The sequence below is a fragment of the Dipodomys merriami genome, unplaced genomic scaffold (assembly GCF_024711535.1).
Source record: "Dipodomys merriami isolate MVZ:Mamm:240054 unplaced genomic scaffold, mDipMer1.0.p SCAF_5, whole genome shotgun sequence".
In the NCBI taxonomy this organism is placed as follows: Eukaryota; Metazoa; Chordata; class Mammalia; order Rodentia; family Heteromyidae; genus Dipodomys; species Dipodomys merriami.
Genome location: NW_027206068.1, coordinates 14,183,997 through 14,199,627, shown reverse-complemented (window position 1 = coordinate 14,199,627; position 15,631 = coordinate 14,183,997). Strand labels below are relative to the sequence as shown.

General features: G+C 39.7%; 1 protein-coding gene across 1 annotated transcript in view; it reads left to right on the top strand.

The window, feature by feature from the left end:
* The window catches only part of Dnah11 (dynein axonemal heavy chain 11), a 278,195-nt gene that overhangs the window by 63,954 nt on the left and 198,610 nt on the right, over window positions 1-15,631 (top strand). The window contains 5 exon segments of the mRNA XM_069996108.1: window positions 1,928-2,050; window positions 2,743-2,865; window positions 5,131-5,355; window positions 6,418-6,509; window positions 8,086-8,212. Coding sequence (XP_069852209.1) covers window positions 1,928-2,050; window positions 2,743-2,865; window positions 5,131-5,355; window positions 6,418-6,509; window positions 8,086-8,212 — 690 coding nt within the window.

Genomic DNA, 15,631 nt, shown 5'->3' with positions numbered 1-15,631 from the left:
AAAGTAGCATTTCCCCTGAAGTCTTGATGAGCAAATTGGGTAATGTGTATGTGTGTGTGTTTAGACCTATACATACATGTATTGTACTTTATTCTCAATTCATAGTCCCTAAAGCTACTACTTTTATAAGATTTTCCATAAGGTATTTTAGATGTTGGGCATTTAGATTTCATGCTTGATAGATTCAGAAAAAAATCTCTATTTTCTTAATATGCAATTGACTATCTTCTAGCTCCTCACTCCCTTATCACAGTCTCCACTTACCTATATCCCATCTTTCTGAAATCTGTGAAAAGAAAACATTACAGGCAGATGATATAGCAAAAAGCACTTTCTTCTAGGCTCTCTCTAGGACAGAAGAGGAGACTGGATTGTCTCTGTTTGCCAGCTGGGTAGGTTTCTGAGGTCATTGCACAGATTGCCTGGTTACATATCCCTGCTCCTTTTCTCTTTCCAGTAGACCCGGCTCCCATTGCAAGTGAGGTCGGAGTAATGTAGAGGCAGTGTGACTAGCTCTGGCTTTCCGAGAACCTTCCAGGTTCAGCCTAAGCACTGAAAGTCCCATATTCTATGAAATGCCATAGTTCTGGGCAATCTGGATTATTGGTCATCCGATGTGGAGGGAAGGATAGTGCTAGTGCTATAGTAATGGACAAGGAAGAAAGAGCTAGACTTGGCAGTTTTCAAGAAGCAGAGACTGGATTTTTTAAATGTGAATAAGAAAGGAAGTGGCTTTCCTACAACCCCATGTGTCTGTGTCAGCTCTCATCTGCCAGGGATGTGGCTAAGTTTGGAATGTGGAAGAGTGTTTTTTTTTTTTTTTAAACTAAGTATTAGACTGAGTTGTAGTGGCTCATGCCTATAGTCCCAACTATTTGTGAGGCAGAGATCAGGAGGTAATGAGGTCTCAAACAAGCCAGGTGTGACAGGGGCACATTTGTTATTCAGGGCCATTATGGGCACAGAGTTTCTCAACCAGTAAAAAGCTGAATGCAAGCCAGGAGCTAGTGGTTCATGCCTGAAATCCTGGCTACTCAGGAGACTAAGATCTGAGGATCACAGTTCGAAGCCAGCCTGGGCAGGAAAGTCTGTGAGCCTTATCTCCAATAAACCACTCAGGAAAAGCCAGAAGTGGTGCTGTGGCTCGAGTGGTAGAGCACTAACCTTGAGCAAAAGAAGCTCTGGGATAGCACCCAAGTCCTGAGTTCAAGCCCCACAACTGGCACACACACCAAAAAAAAAAAAAAGAAAAGAAAAGAAAAGCTGAATGCAGTGGTACATGTCTGTCATCCCAGCTATGTGAGACACATAGAAAAGCATAAAGGGGAAGATTTCTGTCCATGTCAGATCAGGCAAAAGGCAAAATTGTATTAAAAAAACAATGAAAACAAAAAGGGGCTGGTAGAACATCTGCCCAGCTAGTACAAGGCCAAGTTCAAACTCCAGTATTGACCAAAAAACAAACAAGAAAACCAACACAACAACAAAACTGGGATCAGAGGGAGGAGGGAAGCCAGCAAGATAATAGAGAAATAAAGGTGAGATATTTTTACATGATAAATATGAATGATAGCACTATGCAAAAGAATATTTTTGCCAAGGAGCCTAGAGTAATTAGTGGTAAAACAAGGTCAAATCTGGAAGCAGCCGGGAATTATGTTCCGTGAACAGGATACTTCTGGAAGAAAACAAAGGAGCGGCTATCTGATTATGTGATTCTGGTGATTTCAAACAAATTCTAATAAATGAGCAATGAGATTGTTTTTAAAAGTGAGTTGCGTGGGTGAAAGAGGTAAGAAAGATGTTGATGGACAAGGAAAGCTTTGAGACAAAAGTGTAGCCATGTTTGATGCCGTTGGTTCTGGGAACCATTAACATACACATCGTATAAGCTCTCTCTTCCTTTGCTTCCTTCCATCCTGCTCAGGTCACAGTTTCAATCAGTGAAGCCACAACCTTGGCAGATCTGCTGGCATTGCAGTTACACCGCGTGGAAGATGATGTTCGCAATATGGTGGACAAAGCGGTGAAGGAACTGGGGACTGAGAAGGTAGTGTCCACAGGTGTGGCCTTCTCTAGGTGCCTAGTGACACAGAAACCATGATGAGAGACGGTTTTGGTGCCCTTGAGTGAAGAGACTCCTTCTAGTTTCTTCTTTGCTGCTATAGTGTCTTGGGGTGGGAGGGAATAAAATCATTCCATGGTAAGTGCTTCAGACAGGAGAGTTGGCCCGCTGATGAGAGCAGAAACCTCTTCTTTAGAGGGTGGCAAGAATACTCTGAGGGATTTAGTCATGGTGACTCATTTAGGCCTTCAGGGCAGGTGATATCCTATTTTACAAATGAGAAAACTATGGTATAGAGACGTAATGAAGTTATCCAGGTTCACCTCAGGGCCTGAGACCCACATTCACACATCAGGGTATCTTACTGCCTGTGACCTGTCTCACCCTGGTTAATTGTTAAATATAACATCATTTTTTGAGTCATACCCACTCTTACAGTCTGCTTGGGGCAAGGATATAAAACTCACAACAAAAGTTTGTGTCAATCTGATGCTTGTCCGCTTGATGGAATTCATTCTCCCAACCTTATCAGCATGAATATTGGGAAGAAAACTATGAGGCTGGTAATATTTAATGTTACTATGTATTTTTGATGTTCTTTGAAAATGTTTCTCCTCACTATCATGCCCAAATTAAACTTTGGTGCACATAAAGTAATCAATACTTTTGATCACTAGGTTATTACTGAAGTCAGCCATACCTGGGCGACCATGGAGTTTTCTTACGAAGTTCACTATCGAACAGGCATTCCACTACTGAAGTTCAATGAACAACTTTTTGAAATTCTAGAGCATAACCAAGTAAGATGGATGGCTTTATTATTGATTTTTAATTTAAATGTATGACATCCATTATTTCCAAGTTCCGATATTCAATATCCACCCATTCACAAATACATGCATACATACATTCATTAGCATCTACTTTATGGCAGGCTCCAAATATAGGACTGCTTGGGCTCCAAAGGTCTGAGGCCTTGTTCTAAAGGAACTTGTACCCAAGAAAGGAGACAAAGAGTTCAGGCGTTTTTTTTGTTTTTTTTTTTTTTTTTTTTTAAATTTTATGAGTTCAGGCATTTCAGAAGAACCAGAGGCTTTCTGACCAGGTGGAGAATGAAAAATCAGGGAGGTCCTTGCCAAGATGGTGATGCTCATACTGTGCCTGGTAGATGCGTGCTCATGCTGGTCTTCACCAGCAGCAACAACACAAGGCAGTCAGGAAACGATGTTTAGACAATGGGGCAGCATCAGCAGTTCTTGGAATGCCAGTTAGTATCCTCCATTCAAAGGTAATTTTAAGAGTTCAGATCCCTTACAATATAGATTTTTTAAAATTTTTTATTGTAAAGATACTATACAGAGGGTTACAGTTACATGAGTAAGGTAATGAGTACACTTCCTATTGAGCATTGTTACCCCCTCCATTGTTTTCCCCCTACCATCCCTTCCCTCCCTACCTTCCCCGAGGTTCTTTTTTTTTTTAATTGTGATTAAGTGATTACATAATTTCCCAAATTTCACAGTATTGTGGAATAATGATGCTCAATTAAAGTCACAAGTTCATTCTAACTTTCCTGGAGCAAATTGTCTACCACAGTCTATAACATGTAACGGTGTACACATATACACCATACATGTGATCAGCAGCATGGGGATATTTAGTAGTGGTTCGACCAGATGAGTGGGAGTTCTTTGTTTCTTAAGTCCTGTTAATTTTGTCGTGTCACCTAACATTTTGGATTTAGCATCCACTTATCAGGGAGACCATGTACCGTTTGTCTCTTTGCTCTTGGCTTACCTCGCTCAACATGATTCCTTCTAGCTCCATCCATTTCCCTGCAAATGCCATTATTTTGTCATTTCTAAAGGCTGCATAACAATATAGATTTTTTTAAAAACTGGAATAATGGAAACTAAGACTGGAGAGCACAATCTGAATACAATGGAGTCTTGGATTCCAAGATTGTAAAGGTTGGTGTCTTAGATATGATACCTAAGAAAGGCAGAAGAGGCTGTTTGGATAACTATAGACACAAAGAACTTAGGAAGAGAATCTGGAAGAGAGAGGATGTTATAGTGTTGGGTGTATTCAGCTTGAGGGATATTTATATAAAGTTGGAAAATTAGCCCAGAGCCCAGCTCTGTAGCTGAAAAGGTCACTGTTAGTGTCTAGAGAACCAATGAGCTAGTTACAGATAAATAAAATAAACCAGCTAAGCACAGAGCTTGGAAACATTTCAAAAAAGAGAAGTCAGAAAAAGGCAAAGAGAGAGAAGTAGAGAGAAGTAAAAAGAGTGAGGGGGAAAGAAGCAAGAAGGGAGAAAGGGTAGAGAAGAGATCAGAGATTAATAGAAACAGGACATTGTAATATCCCATCAGGGGTAGGCTTTTTCCCCCAAAGAAGAGTCACATATGTTAAATCCACAGAGTGTAGAGGAATGAAGAGAGGCCAGTGACTCAGAAATTTCAATGTCAGGTTGATGAGAATTGCTAAGAGACCAGAGGGTGTGGATGTAAGCCTTGGGTAAAGAGAGTTGCACAGCTTAGGAAGTAGTCAACCAAAAAGAAAGGGAAGCATACTTTTGAGGGCCTAACACTGGAGAGAAATTTGTCTTTGGAAATTAACACACACACACACACACACACACACACACACACACACACACATGCATACTCATACAAACCCTTTGTGATAATGAACAGCCAGGGACCAAGGGAAGAATGATAGAAGAAAGAGCCAGTTGGTGTTCCTAAAGCTGCACCTCACCCACGATAGCTCTTGTCTGCAAGGAGAAGATAGCTCTTGCCTACTAGAAGGCGAGTCTAGCAGAAGACCCAGGAAACCCAGCTGCTTGTGTTTGTCTTGTTTCCAATGGGAGAAATGTTCATATGAGTATTTATTACTATGGATTTACTCATTCACTCACTCAGCAGGAACTTATGGAGAACCTGATCTGGCTATCCAAGAATTGAGAAATAAGCAGGCTAATTGTGAGACCTCCCTCGTGGTGCTGGCAGGCTATCAGTCTGCCAGCTAAAGATTTTGGCCTTTGGCCTTTCCTTTAGGTTCAGCTGCAGACTCTTCTTCAAAGCAAGTATGTTGAATATTTCATCGAGCAAGTCTTAAGCTGGCAAAATAAGTTAAACATAGCCGACTTGGTTATCTTTACTTGGATGGAAGTCCAGCGAACTTGGTCCCACCTGGAAAGCATTTTTTTTTGTTCAGAAGATATTCGAATCCAGCTTGTAGAAGATGCCAGAAGATTCGATGGAATAGATGCTGAATTTAAGGTTGGTTAGAATCAGACTATATTGTATTTCAGAAAACTTTTCAGAATAATGTGAATTATTGCTTCAGTGTATTGTATTTGTAAAGAAAGGATATAATTCTTGCATTTCAGTATGCAGAGGGTCAGGAAAAGTATGGGGTTTTTGTTCCTATAAATGGCCTGTATCAGTATTTAAGGCTTTTCAGGTCATGCTGCTTCTGTAACAACCATCCAATGACATGTAAAGAGACGCAGAGACCACATAAACGTATCAGTATAATTGTGTACCAACAAAACTTACTTTCTACATACTGAAACTTGAATTTCACACACTTTTCATTTGTCCCAAAATGTGTGCTACTTTTGATAACTTTAAACCATTTTAAAATTTGCAAAAACATACAACAGTAGGTCATATATGTCACACAGCTATCACTTTCTGACTCCTGCAGTAAGGAGGGTCAATAGATTCTTCTTTATAAGTAACAGACAGAAATAGGTAGCAAATAATACTATTAGTCTTGTTTTTTCTTTTCCATAAAACCTACAAAGAATGTATGGAGATTGTGTATGTATGTTATTGTGATAAATGATTTGAAAAACTTCTAGCAAAGAATATTAGCTATAACTTTCACAGAATAGAAATTAGATTTTTTTTTCTACCTAAAGTAGGATTCTTTTTGACAAGGAAAGAGGCAATCACTTAAAACACTGATATGGTCTCTAAAACTCTGGACTTCCACTTTGTATTTCCCTTTCTTCCTTTTACTTTCCTCCTTCCTTTTCCTTTCCTTATTAATATATTTTTTATTCAGTTTAGAAGAGAAAATTATGTGACCCAGAATGGTGGCAATTCCTGTAACATTTTTATAAAATGGCATGATTATTTAATTTGTTTTTAATCTTCATCTAAAAATATAAAGGCAAAACAAAATTATGTTTATCTAAAAGTATAAAAAGGCATGTCTAGAGTCTTCTTAACCTTGTCCAATAGAACATAATCTTAAATAGAAGAAATGTCTAGAGAACATTTTATACTTTTATAAAAGAAATCTCTAAGGTCCATGTTAATGCTTTTACACAGGAGTTAATGTTCAAGACAGCCAAAATAAAAAATGTTTTAGAAGCAACATGTAGACCTCATCTTTATGAGAAACTTAAAGATTTATTGTACAGGTAAGAACAAGTCTATATATAGTGATCAATTTTTGATAATTTTGTAAAATTATGCATACCAAATACATAATGATATTATAGGTTCAATGTTTACTAAATTGTTTCATAAATTTGCTTATAGTTGTCTAGTTGTCTTATGCATATTGATGTATATATATAATTTAGATTCAAACGTATTTTTGTTTCCTGAAAGACTGTTATAATTATGAAAATATAGCATTCTTGTTATATTGAGAGAATTAATGAAAAAAATTAATGCAACTGATCAATTTTTTCATTGCACTATTCTGCAGCTATTGATTGAGCACCTACTTTATGTCAGAAAATGCGATTATCCTCATTTCCTTACAGCTCTTCAGTTTATATATATTTTCCTTTTATTAGAAACTACCCTTAGAGAACATATTTTCACTTTTGAAATCTTTGTCCTAAGTAAGCACTATTTGTAAAGTAATTTTCACATACAATTCAACCACATTGGTCACAAAATGGGCAGTTTAGGATGGGTGTGGGGATACGTGCCTATAATCCCAGCTACTTAACATGTAGAAACAGGGGAATCACAGTTTCAGGACTGTTCTGGCAAAGTTAGTAGGACACCCTCTTTGTAGAACACCCTATCTGAAAAACAAAAGCAAAAGAACTGGGTGAGTGGCTCAAGTGGTAGAATACTTACTTAGCATGTGGCAGCCCTAAAGTTTAATCACACATTCCCCTCTCCCCCCAAAATAATAGTTACAAAAATAAAATGGATAGACATGCTACTAAAATGAGAGGTTTGTCTACAAAATTTAACAATTCATGTTTAGACAATTTTGGTATTTCTACAGCTCTGAGTTGTTTTTGTTTGGCTAAGAATAATAAATCAGAAGTGCTCGGAGCCGGGCACTGGTGGCTCACTCCTCTACTCAGGAGACTGAGATCTGAGGATTGCAGTTCAAAGCCAGCCCAGGTAGGAAAGCCCATTAGACTCCTATCTCTAATTAGCCACCAGAAAACCAGCAGTGGTACTGTAGCTCAAAGTGATAGAGTGGTAGCCTTGAGCAAAAAGAACTTAGAGATAGTGCCTAGGCCTTGAGTTCAGGCCCCATGACAGACCTTCCCCCCCCCCCCAAAAAAAAATACTTTGAGCTTAATGGGATCTCTGAATTCCTGAGAGGATGAAATTCACTTGTGTTTCCTAGATACTCACTGAAGAGGTGGAGCCTCAGCTACTTACATTTTGTGCTTGGGTCAAGCAATACCATACCTTATATTCATTTAAAAAAAAAAAGCAGCAGTAGGTGACATATTAACCCAGGTGTGTGTGTGTGTGTGTGTGTGTGTGTGTGTGTGTGCATGTGCACGTGTGTATATGTGTGTGTATATGTATACATACACATATGTGTACACATGTGTCTCTCTGTACTTAGCCTGACTCTGAAATTAGGACGATGATGTTAGAAAAGAGTGAGGAAGACTCCTGTCTAGGGCTGAGCTCATGGTAATGAGTGGACACAGATTGGGAGCGGGAGTTGTTCCTTGTGTCCATGACTGAATGGCCGAGATTTGCTTACAGAGCTTTCTGTCCACCTAGGCTTTCGCTTTGTGAAAAGGCTCTCACAGAATACCTGGAGACCAAGCGTGTAGCTTTCCCTCGCTTCTACTTTATCTCCTCCATGGACTTACTCGACATTCTCTCCAAGGGAGCTCAGCCTAAGCAGGTAATGTTTTCTGGAGGTCTTGTCTGTGTTAGCTAAGGAACGTCCCAGTTTCTCTGTCATTATCAGATGCCATCTGTCAGGTCACATGTGCCAAGAACTAGAAAATCTGCATTCAAGATTCTTAATTCTGCCACCTAGGGATGTCAGGGGCCCAGCTAAAGGGAGGAGGAGGAAGAGGAGAAAGAGCAGCCTCCAGCTCAGTGGAGGGGTGGGCTAGAAAAGAAGTCAATAAGAACATACACTGGCTGCAAACTCCCCAGTATTTGTGGACAGGCCTGGGGCATCCATCCTTGGCTGGCTGGCTGGCTGGCTGGCAGACCTTCCCAGGGGAAAGTGGGTCACGACTAGTACATTCTTATTATCTCTCAGCCCAGGGAAACCTTCAGAATGATTGTTGGCCTGGTCCTCAGTACTGTCAGAGTTGGACCTGTATGATTTCAGACTCATCCTCCAACTTTCTAGTTCCCCTCATTTGTACAAAAATAAGGCACTGTCTGCTTCCTGGTTCCCATAACAACATTTAAAGCAAGGAAAAGAAGATACCTTTTGTAATCTGACAGCTCATATCAGGGACTTGAGCCAGGCCTCCCATCTGGCATTTTGATGATTAATTGAAGACAGAATCTCCTGGGCTTTTCTGCCCAGGTTGGTTTCAAATAGCCATCCTCTAATCTCAGCCTCCTCAGTAGCTAAGATCGCAATATGAGCTGCCAAACCCAGGCTCTCTAGTAGTTTTTACTCATTTTTTAAAATAATCTGTTTCTCATCACACTACAGCTTCTTGCATTGTGCTTTTCTTTGGACACATGCTTATCCTGATTTTTTCTGGTTTACTTTTTAACTTTTAGTCTGAATTCAGTTGAATAGCCATTCTTATTGCTTATGAAATCTTGCAGTTAGTAAATAAGTATTGATCAGGTTTGGCCACTTGTGCTGGGTTTCCAGAAAGGTGCTGATTTACACATTCATGTTCATCCCTGGATCACCTTGCAAATAAAATCCCTCTGTTCTCTCTGTTCAGATAGAGAAGGAGCTGCCATATCCATCCCCCACATACTTATGGAAAACATAATTAGGTGCTTAAAAATAGTCACACAGGACAGTCATAACACATCCTCTCCCTACCCCCACCCCAGACACTTTCAGTTCAAGAGGATAAGCAGGTAAACATGAGTAGGATGTTCAGCTGTGTCACCAAACCCTGGAGGGAGCAAGCTGCCCTAACCATGTCATGATGTCACGTGATACATTCATGATGTCACATTTCCTTATGTCTTTTTGTTCTTCAAGTCCTCGGGTGATGCCAGTAAAACAGATCACTTGATGTTGTTATTGCCAGCTGTCTTCACCTTCCTTTCCAACGAGGAGACAATGCTTCATGCATGGTTCAGTTAGACATGTTGGTTCCAGGGTGTGCCTCTTCGCTGCAGACTGTTGTTTTCAGACTCTGATTATCTAACTTTGATCCCTTTAATTCTTTTTGTTTTCACATCACAACTTCCATGTTTCCCTGAACAAGTGTTGTTTCTGCTGTTATCCCCGTGACTTATTGCAGTATCCCCCACCTGTGTCATTCATAGCCCTGTTGTCCTCCTTTAAATCCCTGAATTCCAGATGTGTTCCTCAGTGCCAGAACTAGGATCCCTCCTCAGGGAATGAGACTGTTTTAAGTCATTGTGGAACTAAACAGTAAATCACAGCATGGTGATCTCCAGCATTACTTGGAGTAGCACTGGTAAATGCCAGCAGCAGGCTGTCTATACCATACAGACAAAAGGAGGAGATGTCTGCTCACCAGCTAATGGCGTCAGGACACTCGGCTTTAGGGTAGATGTAGTTTATAAGTCTCCTGATCCACCAGGTTAGATTAGATTTCTGATAAAAGTTCGAAGTTCTGAGAAGATTCGTATTACTTTGAATTGTACTTCAGATGTGAGTCCATTAAGAGATTTTTGATATGCTACTTAAACTGTGAATAGTTCAAATTCACATAACGTGCATTCATCGTACAGTTATTGGTGTGTTATCATTTAAATGACCCAACAGGCTGTGTAATGTAAACAGCCATACAAGAGTGATTTGAAGCAGGGATGAAGAAGGCAATAAAGACAATTTGTGGCACCTCCATGGTCAGCTTTGTCCCTGCTGATGAATCTGCAGAGACCCTGTGCACTGGAAATTCTAGGATTGTGGCTTGGTTAATGTATTTTGCAGCACTGTAGGAAAGCCTGGCCCTGCTGTCATCCCTCACTCACTGTGCAATTTCAGAATCAATTTCAGACCACCAGACCAAGCCCCTTCCATCCATGCCCTGTGTGCTGACATTCTTGAATGTGTTCTGCACAATGTGGCCAACTGTGGCTTCTGGAATAACCATACAGTTTCCCCAGAAAAGGCAACCTCCCTTTGTGGGTAGATAACTCATCTTGACATCCTGAATAACCCTCAGTTCCTCATCCCTCCACCCCCACCTTCTCCTTACCCATACTCCATTTAACAATGATGCTTCAAGAAAGAGTTTCTGCAGTTAATTGTGGAATTTGATCAGCCTGAACCTATCAGCCAGGGAGGTCTGATTGCATTGTGACCTCTATTCTGGGAGGACCAAGTTCCCAGCTTAAGATTCTGGCTTAGAGTGTCACATGGTGCAGTTCAGAGAGTCTGAAGGACTTTTTGTGATTATTAGCTGCCACCAAGCTGGGATAGAGTTAAGTTTTTTCATCATGCTTTTATATCTAGTCTGACTTCTTAAGGACTTGGATTTATCTGAAGGATGGTGGGTTTAACTTCAGTGGTAAAACTTTCTGGTAGTTGCTGTGAGAATAAAACCTAAGATGTACTAGCAGAATCCACAGATTTGAAGGTCATAGGTGTGTGCAACTACCCTAGGTTATTTTTAAATTTAAAAATTTTTTTTTATTAAGGTGATGTACAGAGGGGTTACAGTTACGTAAGTAAAGTAGTGGATTTTTTTTGTGTAACTTGTTGCCTCTTCCCTCATTTTTCTCCCTCTTTCCCTCCTCCTCCCAAATCCCCACCAAGTTGTACAGATTCTTTCCAACATATTGTGAGTATCCTTGTCACACTGGTCCCCCTTTGTCCTTTGTCTCACCATTTTGTTGTTTACCTTCCCTTTCCTAGTTCAGATAAATGTATATACAATACCCAGGGTACCAAATTGAACATAGTGACAATGGGAGATATACCGGGGGGGAGGGGGACACAAAAGAAAAAAGAAATCATGTAGTACATTGAGAACAACAACAACAAAGAAAAGCATCTTGTGCCCATGTCTTGGAGTTCATTTTACTTAGTACCATCTTATATGGTACTATGTACATAGCAGTTGAGCTGTTCTGCTCATCTGCTAAGATTTTTCTAGATGTATACTCATTATTACAAATAAGGGAGATCATGGGACCTATGTTTCTTTGGGTCTGGCTTACTTATTACGATTTTTTCCAAGTCCTTCCATTCCTTACAAATGGGGTGGTATCATTCTTTCTGATAGAAGCAGGTGCTTGCCTTAAACTAGTGTTCTAACATAGCTACTTACATGACTCAGTATTAATAATGTTTGATTTTCTCCCCTGTTAAAAAATACCTATTCAGTGGGCTGGGAAGGTGGCTCAGTGTAGAATGCTTGCCTTGCATACATGAGGCCCTGGGTTCGATTCCTCAGCACCACATAAGCAGAAACAAAACAGAAATGGCACTGTGGCTCAAGTGGTAGAGCGCTAGCCTTGAGCAGAAGAGCTGAGGGACAGTGCCCAGGCCCAGAGTTCAGGCCCCACAACCAACAAAAAACAACAACAACAAAAAAACCTATTCATCCTCATAGTCACACAGGATACTATTTCCTTCCTTTGTAAATAGTGAATGATGCTTTGCTGGGTGTAGATATTACATAGATACTACATTTTGCTTATGCATACATACACAAACCTATTATTAGTTGGGTGCCTGTGGTTTGTGCCTGTAATCCTAGTTATTCAGGGGGCTGAGACTTGAGGGATTGTAATTAGAAGCCAGCCAGGGCAGTCTGAATCTGCATCTCCAGTTAACCAGCAAAATCCCTGGCTAGAGTCATGGATCAAGTGGTAGAATGCCAGCCATGAGCAAAATGCTGAGAATATGAGAACCTGAATTGAAGTCCCAGCATCAATGTGAGTACATGTGCACATATACACACACATGTGATATCTACTGTGTTTTTTTAACTAGTATAGTGGTTCAAGTCAGATGGAGTGCCCTTGTGTGCTCTTTCATGTTATCATGCATTATCTTAACACAGCTAAGAGCTTTGGGTAGTCAAGATACTTTTAGCTACCAAGACCTGATGAAACAGTCCTAATGTGAAAAATCTTTCTGTCCTAAAAGAGTTTGGCGATTTTCTCTCACATGATGAGATGCTTAGCTTCTCCATCATGGGGCCATGCTAGAGAAGGAGAGACTTCCATTGCTTCCATGTGATCTGCTGTATTTGTGCTTTCTTGGGGAATAGCCATGGACACACATGTTCAGTGAACATTTAAAGTGTAGCCACTGGGAACAGGCATTTCAATAGTTTTTTGTTTTTGGATTGTTTTGGGTTTTTTTTTTTGATGCTTGTACCAAACTCATAGCCTTGTGCTCTTATTTGTTTTTTTTGCTACTCTGTCACTTGAACTGCAGGTCACTTCTGGATTTTTGATGGTTCATTAAGATTGTAGCCAACACAGTGGCTCAAGCCTATAACCCTAGCCACTTGAAAGATGGCAATTGGAGGATTGTAGTTTGAGACCAGCCTGGGCATAAAAGTTTGGAAGATTCCATCTCAAAACAGCTGGGCATGGTAGCATATGCCTGTCATTCCCTGTGACACAGGGAAACAGAAGTAGGTGGATTACAGCTAAGGCCAGCTTGAGCTATAACAAAGCAAGACCATTCATTGAAAAGAAATAAGGCACTGGGTACTGGTGGCTCACACTTATCATCTTGGCAACTGAGAAGACTGAGATTTGAGGGTTGAAGTTTGAAGCCAGCCTGGAAAGGAAATCTGAAAGGCTCTGTCTCTAATTAGCAAAAATATCAGACTGGAGGTATAGCTCATGTGGTATAACACTAGCTAAAAGCAAGAAAGCCAAGCACAACTGCAAGGCATGTGTTCAACTCCTGGTACCAGGTTAAAAATAAGCACATAAATAACCAAGGAAAAAAGGGTCCAGAAGTATAGGTCAAGTGATAGAGCATTTGTGTAGCAAGTGTGAGGCCTGAGTTCAGTTCCCTATACGGCTAAAAAAAAAAGTAAAACAAGAGCTCTTGGAAAAATAACTAGAAGCAAAAAAGGGCTGGAGATTTGATTCAAGTAGTAAAATACCTATCTAACAAACACAGAGCCCTGAGCTCAAACCCCTACCATTTAAAAAAGTTATAAATTATATATCCAATGGAGAGTTACCTTGTTGTCTAAAAATGGTAATACGTGGCCATCACATGTATTTTTTTCTTTTTATAAATGACACTGTTAAGCATTTTATTGCAGCTCATTAGGGGAATTCTCCTTATAGCCAATTTATAAATTATATAACATTATTAGGCCTATTGTAATATGGAATTAAAGTAAAATGTCACTTTGTTTTGAGATCCAAGAAATAAATATAAAAGTAAGATATTGGAAGCAACACTTTCTAGGACCTTCTGACTGTGGGCTGATGTCACTGGGTACAGATTGTTCAGTTCTGACTTTAATCTGATAGGTAAAGCCTCCAGAAGAGTCCCAATTCCCAAGAACAAGAAAAGCTTGATGAAAGGTTTAAACGTGTGTAAGTGCAGGGGAGGGCACTGCAGGGAAGTCAGGCTTTGAGAGCCACGGTGGGAGCAGGAGGAGACCTTTGCCTGGTGTTGAGGGCTGCTCCTCCTCGTGTGTGTGGGGCATAGGGTGGCCGAATCCTGCAGGCCAGCCACAGCTTCCTTCACTCTCATAGAACTTGAACAAAGGAGAAAAATAAAACAGTGAATATAGCCTCAGTGGAGAGGACATTATTCAGGGAATCAATGAGAAATAATTTTAAGATCAATTGCATATATGTTTACTGGAGTATCAGAGGGAAGGAATATACTACAAACCACATCTAAAAATCACAAAGGTACCAATTGTAGAGGAAATATTGTATTTATTTTTAACATGACTATGTTAAAAAAAATTTTAAACCCACTTTAGGTTATCAAAAGGCAGCAGAATCCTAAGTGCAAAAGGATGTTTGCAATGTGTTAAACAAAAGGTATATCTCGATATCTATCTGTAGCTATAGATACCTAGATATATCTGGATGAATATAGATACATAGAAGTATTTATATATCTAAAGAGTTCTTAGGAAACAAAGACAAATAATTCAGTATAAAATTTGGCAGAATAAATTTAGGCAGGCAGTTCACAAAAAATGATACTCTGATGGCTAGAAAATAAATGAAAAAAATATTGCTCATCAAATTAAAGCCACACTGAGAGGAACATTTTTGTTTCTCGCTGAGATGGAGTCGCTGTATTTTACTCTCCTGCCTGAGAAAAACAAGAACCTTGACAAAATGAACAGAACAGCAGTTTTCTAGGCCTTGGTCATCCATCAGTGGAGGAAACTGGCTTATAACCAAATAGAAACAGATAAGAGTGATCTCTGAGATTGTTGCCTGTAGCTCAGGTTTGCTATCTGGAGAGTTTTCAGGCTATGATGACACATGGAGAGGAATTGGGGTAGAGTCTGAGGTGGATTTAATTAGCAGAGAAGAACATAAAGAAGTAAGAGATCTCTAGAAACTTATGGAGAGGCTTCTTTAAGTACTGTGAGAGGATTTGAGGTAAAGTGTGAATATTCTCACAGGCCTACTAAAATTTTTGACTGTTTCTACCACTAGGCTGGACACTCTCATTATTTGTGGGGAGAGTACTGGGAAGGTCTTGCTTGGTAGTAGGGAATAATTAGCTCTATATTATACTCAGCCTAATTCTGCCATTTTTTTTCTGCCTAGGAAATCTCAGTATTAAAATTCAAGCACATCAAACAACTTTCAAGTAATTTGAATTCATTCCATAACAAAACTAATAAATATAGGTATGAGAATGTCTTCTTCACCATTGAGCAGGACAAAGTTCATTATATTTAACATTCCTAAAGATTTCCAGGCATGTGAGGAAACAGGACTAAGTCATAAAAGAAGAGATAGATCGGTTGATCAAAACTGAACCAGAACTGAGATATTATAATTGGCAGACAAGGAGCTTGTAAGGTATTACTTTTTTTATTCCATATGTTCAAAAAGCCTAGTAGAGATCTGGAAAATACATGCAAGTTCCATATGTGTAATTTGACTTCCTAAAGTAAATGGTAGGAAGAGGGAACAGAACTATTTACAAACATATAGCCAAAAAGTTTTCCAA